We start from the raw sequence: 8616 nt of genomic DNA on the forward strand, positions 1-8616 counted from the left end.
TGTTTACTCTACATAAATTATATGCTCCATTCTTGTTTCTTGTGTCGAGAGGTCAAACACTGGTAGTACTTTAAATAATTTTAACTACTTTACACGAAAGTATGTACTATATACTTACTATAAAATTTACCGTCACCGCATGATAATTTATTTCAATTACCTTCTCTTTTGACGTGATATAGAACAAAAACGGAAGTGCTTTTTGATTTGTTAAAAATTCATTAAAAAAAAAAAATAATATGTCTGATTCTCGTCGTCGTAGAAAAGTTCACAATTCTGGGGATTCAGATGATCTTTCGGATTCCTATGATGAACTAAATACAACAAAAGAAACTCAAGTAAGTTTTACATTTGTAAATTTATAGCAAAAAAAAAAAAAAAAAAAAAAAAAAAAGAAAAGAATTTGAATACTCATTGTGAATGATAATGAAGATGGCTCGCTTGTACTCAAATTCTTTATAATTTATGTCCTATATAGATAAAATTTACATATATTAAATTTGATTTATTTTAAATGGTTTTATTTTTTTACATAAATAATTAATTTAGTGAGGTTAGAATAATTTAATAAACTCTTGTAATTAAACTTGTTTTCATATTAAGGTCGCTGAATCAGATGATAAAAAAAATGGCAAAATTTGTAAACAATAATCTTGAAATATTTCAGAAATAGTAAAGACTTATTAGTAAATATTAAACATTACGATTTCGTTTTTCGAAATAAATGAGATGACATTTGTTTCTTTTCTCGATAAAATGATTTAAAATGATTTGTTTCAAAATTGAATGTTTAAAATTTAAGATAAATTTAATTTAAAAATAATTAAACTAAATTATAAATTTTATAAATATGTAAAATTTCAATTCTGTTAGGTTTTAAAAAATTGAATTTTTTTTTTTGTTAATAGTGATAAAACATAATTCCAATTTTATTTTCAATGAATAATAAATGAAATTATATTTCGAAAATTTCTATCACTCTTTTAAATAAAATTCAATTTTTTTCGTTAATTCAATTCCTTTAATAATTAATTATTTTTATGATTTTAAAAAGAAAAATTTTAATATTTTAGTTACTATCGCGAAAACCGCAAAATTAGTTTGAAATTGGTTTTCAAAATATTTTCCAAAAGTATTTTTTTTTACAAATAAATATATCTTTCTAATCTGAAGAAAATCATAAAAAAGAAGAGAATAAAAGTTTAAATTTTAAAAGTAAAAATTTGACTTAACGTCAAAATTTACAAAATAATATTAAATTTAAAAATAACTTAAACGTTAATTTAATTTTATAATAATTAAATTTAAAAGAATTTAATTTACTTGTAGTTTCAATATATTCGATTTTGTTAAATAATTGAATTTAAAAAATAAAAATCTAATTTCAAAATAATTAAATTGTGAAATTATTGAATTTTCTTTTGGCATTTTTGAATAAATTAAATTAAATAACATTGATTTGTCTGTAAAAAATTAATTTGAATTTTTATATAATTGAATTTTCTAATAACTGATTTTTTATATTAATTAATTTTATAAATTTTGGGAAAAAAATAAAATTTTTTTTTAATATTTTATTTTAAATTTAAAGGAATAATTTATAAATAATAAAAATAATAATAGTAAATAATAAAAATTACAGAGAATAATTTTATAATGAAAATTCTTCAAAAAAAAGGTGTTTAATCACTAGATTCAAAAAGAAAAAAAATTTGCTATCTCTAGTTATCACTGTGTAAAAAAAACTTCCGTTGAGTGATATAGGCTTTGTTGATAAATTTTCTTATTTCTACTAGACGTAAATTAATAAATGGTGTAAACGAAGTTATCAATCTGTTTGTATCATTCATTAAAAAAAAAATAATAATAAACACGCATCTTTAACGTTTCGACAGTTTCGTTTTTCCTCGTTATAGAAATTAAATTATTATTATTTTAAAATGCAAATTATTTTTTGCTTTCTCAAGTGGAAGCTTTATATTTATTATTTACAGTTCTTTTGATTACATTTTTTGTTCAGTCGCATTTCATATTTAACTATATTTTTATAAATTTTCCCCTCAATTTTTTTTTTCAATTTTATGTACTTTCTATTTTCTTTAATTTCTCCAAAATTCTCATATTTTATTCTTTCATTGTCTTTTTTATTTTACAAAAATTCTTATAAAATTTATGTAGTAGACAATTATTACTGTTTGATAATATTTTTCAAAAGTATTGGTTTTTTTTTTTTAAATTATACTTATAATTTTATAGAGCAGTGGACCAATTGAGGATTGTCATGATTCAGAGTACGACACTGCGGGAAGTGAATCTGAAACAGAATCACAGAAAGGTGTATTAAGAGAAAGTGGCGATGGACAAGAGGAGGAAAAATCGCAAAAAAAATTAGACGATGATGAAGATCGACGAAATCCTCAATACATTCCAAAACGTGGTACATTTTATGAACATGACGATAGAACTGCCGAGGAGGCAACAGAAAATAATGTTGAACCACAAGTGGAACGTGATTCGAAAGAAAAGAAAGTATGGAAAGATAAGGATGATAAATGGAATCACGATAGATACAATGATGCTGAGCAAGCACCAAAAAGTCATGAGGAATTGATTGCTGTCTATGGTTATGATATTCGAAATGAAGAAGGTCCACCGAGAGCGCGTAGAAGAAGACGTTATGGGTAAAAAATAATTTTCATTGAAATTTCAAAAATTAAATAATTCTCTAGAATAGGATGAAAAATATTTTTTTTCGATATTTATTGATTATCAAAATTGCCACGGGAAATTAGGGAAAAGTACTGGAAAAATATTTAAAAATGCAATTAAAATTATCATTTTTGAAATTTTCAATTAAAAACTTTTGTTTCTCAAAAAAGTCGATTTATTTTTGTGTCAATTCTGATTATATTATTTTTTTTGATTTTCAACAGTCGTGGACCAAATAAATATACAAGAAATTGGGAAGACGAAGATGCTTATGGGAAAATTGCCGGAAATGCATCTAACAAGAATGTCGGACGAAAATTGAATAAAACTGGAGAAGAATTTCCATCTCTTGGTCCTGGTAATAAAGTAAGTAGTTATTTTTTGTTAGAATAAATTAATTTCTCTTAGGTATTTTTTATTTATTTTTACGAACAAAAAAATTATTTATTGTAGAGTCCAGTAAAGATGGAAGAACCAGTAATATCATCCGCTTGGTATAGTAACAAAGCAAAACCACAAGCTCAAGCTAATTTTCCTCCTCTGCAACCGCAACCGGATAATCTTAAATCTAAACAAGCCAGTCCACCAATTAGTCAATCGTAAGTCAAATTTTCATTTTAATAAAAATAAAATATATTATTATAATAATTTTTTAAAATTAAAATAACTTTTTTTGGTGATTAAAAATGTATGTGTTATTTTTTTGTTTTAGAAGAGAAAACAAAACTTCTGAAACAACAAATCAGGCATGGAAAAAAGATGTGAAAAGTGCATCATATATACAAAGTTCGAATGGAAATAATGGTGGTGATGATGCTGATAAATCATTTAATGTAAAAGCAATGCCACGTGATAATAATAAACGAAATGTCCAAGAATCTGTAAGTCTTGTCGCTAGTAGAGCACGTGGACGTGGCTTTAAGGCAAATACTAATAACAATATAGTCAGTAATCGTATAATCGAATCAAAACCAAAAGGAAGAGGTCCAGGTACAATTAATCCCGACAATAGACGTTCTAATACTATTCAAATCGACGAGGAACATCAATTGGCCAATGATGTTAAACGCATGAACATTGTTGAATCAACATCTTATCATTCTAGTGGAAGACAAAATAGTACGTCTAATTTTTTATTTTTATATTTATTCATTTTTACCTGAAAAAAGTTAATATTTTAGTTACATTTTTTCTCATTTATTTATAGACAAATTTTATATTAATAATTATTTTTTTAAAATAATATTTTTTTTTGTCAATAAACTTAATATAATAGTAATATTTTTTTTTATAGAACATTTTAATGTTCAATCGACGAATCAACAAAGGGCAAATACAGTTCCACCGCGTTTACAACATACCCAGCAACAACAGCAGCTACAACAACAACAACAACAACAACAGGTTCAACAATCGAAATCATCATTGCAGGATGCTTCGGCAAATCGTCCAAAACGTTATTCAAGTCTTCGACAACGACCAACTATTGCAGAAGGACCGGGACAACAAAATTTTCCATCACCACATGGACAACATACATTTTATCCATCTCAAGGTAATGTTTTTTTTTATTTTCTTTTTTTCGCCTAAAGAAACAATTAAAAGTCACTTAAAAATAGTTGGAATTTAATGGAGAAAGTGAGAATTTGAATTTTTTTTTACAAATTTTCTTCCCAATTTTAATTTTGAAAAGAAGGCAAATTTTGACTAATAAGAGAACAAAAACGGTTTTTTTTTTCATGATAAAAAAACTTAAATTACTGAAAAATCCTACAAAAAAGTTATGTAACACCATATAAAATATTACAATTTTTGATTAAAAAATTTCATTAGTTAATTATTAAAAAATAAATTATTTGTACTTATATGTAGCTGGAAGTTCAAGAGCTGTTTTAGAATCACAAGGTAAGATCTATAATCGTGTTATTAATGTGTGTGTTCGTTTTTGTTTTGTCTTTGTGTGTTATTATTTTACAGATACAAATTTATTGTTATTATATTTTTTGTCAATTCTTTGTCAGTAGTAATAGAATTTTTTCTATGTTAAATGTTTTTTTTCTCAATATACAAAAATTTGATTTTTACAAAATGAATTCTTACTCAAGAATTCGGGTTGATAAAATCAGAAACTCAATTTCCAAAAAAATAAATGAAAACATTTTGGACGATTTAATTTATTTTTTTTAGAAATTTATATATATTTAATTGTACTTTGATTGCATGTATTTTAAAGTAGAATTTAGAAAATTGTTTATGTATACGTAGTTTAATTTTGTCTAGGAATGAAACCGAGTCAAATATACAATTAAAAAATGCATCTATTTTCAATATTGGTTGTTGATTTGAAATTAAAGAAGAAATTGTCTACAGGTGAAAATTAATTTTGATCTAGTCACGATTGTCGGAATTAAATTTTTTCTTTTCTTTATTGCTTTTATTGTGTATAATTTTTTTTGATAGATATAATTTGAGTAAATATTTATTTTTTATAATGAAAATGAGTTTTTTTTTCTGTGTTTAGGTTATCCTCAAGGGCATTTTGAGCAACCGACATCAGTCGCACCACCTAATGCACCAATGGCTGGACAACCTGTCATCCCCTTGCCACCAGCTCCACAACCACCAAGTTATGCGCCTCCGCCACCATTTTTAGTTCCTCCACCGCAATTTATGCCACCACCACAAACTGCTCCACCAAGCATACTCAACTATGTTCCAGCTCCCAATGGACCTCCATTTCAACCTAATTATCAAGGATATCAAGGTTATAATCCTGCTCCTGTTCAGGTATGATATTTATATTTTAATTCTGAAATTCTTTTCAAACAGGATTACTTAAATGTAATCGGCCTTTCAGGCCTCGAATTATATTTTTTCTCACTTTTTTTTTTCGAAAATACGACATTTTTCGATTTATTTTAACAAGACACAACTTTTACGACTTTTTTAAAATACTTTTTTTTACAAAATATTTAATAAAATGCATATTTTTTTAATAATACAATAATTCTTTATTTAAATTATTTAATAAATTTTTAACTAAAATTCATGACTAAATTAAATTTTTTTAATAACTTTAATGAAATTCTTCACCAATTCAATTATCTTAAACTATTTGTCGAATTTAAAAAATTAAATTCAATAATTAATCGAAATTTAAAAAAAATCAGCAACGGAAATTATCAAAAATTTCAATTCAATTATTTTCAAATATTTCATTTTAACAATTTCTAAAATTTAATTATTTCTCAAATTTTCCATATAAAACTTTCGGAAATTTAATAATAATGATAATAATTTATTTCATTGTATACCCATTCGGAAATTTAATAATTTTAATTATAACTGTTTCAAAATATAATGATTTTTTTTTAATGATTTTTATATTTTTCGAAAATTCAATGATTTCTAAAAATTTCAACTTTAACTCTTCCAAAATTCAATTATTTTGAAAAATTTCAATTGATACCTTCTAAAAATTTAATTATTTCTAAAAATGCCAATTGTAACTCTTCCAAAATTGAATGATTTTTATTATATTCTTCAAAAATTCATTGATTTAAAAGCATTTTTCACTTAAAAAATTTTCAAATTCTATTTTTGTCTGCGATTTCTAATATTCTTCAGCAAAAGAAATCACCAAAAAAATTCCAATTCAAAATCACTTGAATTTAATTATTAAAAAAAAAATTTCAATATAAAACCTTCTAAAATTTAATTATTTCTAAAAATGTTAGCTGTAACTCTTTCAAAATTTAATGATTTTAAATGATTTTTATAATATTCTTCAAAAATTCAATTATTTCAAAGCATTTTTCAAGTAAAAAATTTTAATTAAAAATCACTTGATTCGATTAATTTCAAAAATTTGAATTGTTAATCTTCGAAAATTCATTTATATACTTTTAAAAAATGTTATCTAAAATTATTTGATAAATTATTTTCAATTTTGTGAAATTTAATTATTGTCTGAAATTTAACAAAATCTTTTAAAATTTAATTATTTCTAAAAATTTCAACTAAAACTCTTTAAAATTCAATTATTTTTAATAATTTTAATATATTTTTTTTAAATTCAATTATTTAAAAATATTACTAATAATATCTCTAAAATTGAATTGTTGTCAGAATTTTTTTTTTAGAAATTTAATTTAATTAAAATTTTTAAAATTTACGTCTTCGATTCTGAAATATTTGAAATAAATTTTCTTAATAATATTTTTATAGAATTATTCTTATTCAGGAATTAATAAAATAGATTTATTATCTAATAACATTAATTATTTAAAGTAAAATAATTATTAAGTAATTTAATTTAATTAAAATTAAAAAATTCTACTTTTTTGAAATGTAATTCGTCTAGAACGACTTTTTTTGCACGAGGCCTGGATTTTGTAATTTTGTACATAATTTGAATTCTCGATTTTTCACTCATAATTTTTCTTATTTTTGATAGTTTTTAATTTTTTCAAAAAGTTCAAAGAAAAAGTTTCAATAATTTAATTTTTTTTCTATTTTTCCTATAATGAAAAAAAGAAAAATTGTATGAATTAACTAATTTTGTTTGTTGTTTTCTTTAAATTAAGGCTCAGGGTCCTCCACCGCCGCAAGAATTGTTCCAGCCACAAGGTTGTACTTATTACAGTCCAGCGCAACAACAGCAACAACAACAGCCAGTGAGACGTCCAACGGCAGCGATTCCAATTCTTCCACCTCCCGATAATCAACAGCAATATCAATCAGCTCGAAATCGAACTAAAATTACTCCTCAACAACATCAGCAACAAGAGGTACATCAACAAGTTTTGCAGAAGCATCATGAAATACAACAACAGCAACAACTATTACAACAGCAGCAACAGGAACACTTACAGCAATTGGAATTTCAACAAATTAAACATCAACAAGCTGTTGAACAGAGTGAACAAGAACTTCAACAACAACAGCAACAAGAACGCTTACAACAATTAGAATTTCAGCAAATTCAACTTGAACAAGAACAACAAAAAATATTGGCACAGCATGAACAAGAACAACAAAAAATATTGACACAGCATGAACAACAACAACAATCAATTCAATATCAATCGCAGGAAAAGATGACAAAAATAGAGCCAGTGGTGGAACAGGAAATTTCACAGATTCCACAAGAGCAAAAGGAATTACGACAATTTGAAGAAGATGTAATTGTGGAACAGGAACAACAACAACAACAGGAAATTGTATCACCCGCGTCAATCGAGAAAAAAATAATTGAAATCGATGATAAATTATTAACAGCGGAAAAATTACACAATCAGGATAAGAATGAAGAAAATAATGAAACATTGGAAAATAATGTTAATATTGAAACAAAAGAAATAGAGAATATTGAAGAAGTAGATAGAAATTCGGTAGAAATTATCGAAAAAAATTCAACAACAAATATTATTGTTGAAGATAATGATTTAATAAGTGAAGCACCTGTTAAACTCAATAATGCACCAGTTGTTGATAAAATCGTTCCTTCTAGTGCAGATAATGTAAAAAAAAATGGTGAGACTGATGACAATGCTTTAGAGAAGCCCATTGTTGAAGAAACCGCTGCCTAAATTTTTACAATAACAAAAAAAAAGAAATATACTTTTGTAATAATTAAATTACTTTAGATAATTACGTTTTTAAGAGTATATTTTGACTGTATAGTAATTGAAAGTGTTTTTTTTTTTTTGCAAATTTAAGCGCCAATTCAGTGGATAAAAATTTCATATTTTTCCCAAAAAAAAAGTTTGAAAAATCTCGAATATACGAGATAAGAAAATAATTGTGATTAAAAAAAAAATAATTTATTAAATAATAATAAATGTTTTTTACAGATTTAAAAAAAATTTTAATATTACAATTATTTATTTAAAAACAAAATTAAAA

General features: G+C 24.2%; 1 protein-coding gene across 2 annotated transcripts; it reads left to right on the forward strand.

Annotated features, from left to right (window-relative positions):
- On the forward strand, positions 1-8616 carry LOC127287297 (uncharacterized). Of its 2 annotated transcripts, XM_051314130.1 has the most exons (9): positions 3-338; positions 2257-2681; positions 2934-3075; positions 3163-3308; positions 3422-3828; positions 4004-4264; positions 4582-4614; positions 5231-5496; positions 7296-8616. In XM_051314130.1, the coding sequence occupies exons 1-9, from the start codon at positions 240-242 to the stop codon at positions 8298-8300; spliced, it is 2784 nt and encodes a 927-aa protein (XP_051170087.1). In that variant the 5' UTR covers positions 3-239; the 3' UTR covers positions 8301-8616. The 2 variants fall into 2 exon arrangements, with proteins under 2 accessions (XP_051170088.1, XP_051170087.1); XM_051314131.1 differs by lacking the exon at positions 4582-4614 and having other exon boundaries at positions 1-338.

The sequence above is a fragment of the Leptopilina boulardi genome, unplaced genomic scaffold (assembly GCF_019393585.1).
Source record: "Leptopilina boulardi isolate dan_hultmark-lab unplaced genomic scaffold, ZJU_Lbou_2.1 LbouV2_368, whole genome shotgun sequence".
NCBI lineage: Eukaryota > Metazoa > Arthropoda > Insecta > Hymenoptera > Figitidae > Leptopilina > Leptopilina boulardi.

Excerpts from the sequence above, each read along its gene's own strand:
- LOC127287297 (XM_051314130.1), top strand. The coding sequence starts at position 240 with ATGTCTGATTCTCGTCGTCGTAGAAAAGTTCACAATTCTGGGGATTCA. Across the intron at positions 2,682-2,933 it reads CGTAGAAGAAGACGTTATGG|TCGTGGACCAAATAAATATA; the intron begins GTAAAAAATAAT and ends GATTTTCAACAG. Across the intron at positions 3,309-3,421 it reads AGTCCACCAATTAGTCAATC|AAGAGAAAACAAAACTTCTG; the intron begins GTAAGTCAAATT and ends TTTTTGTTTTAG.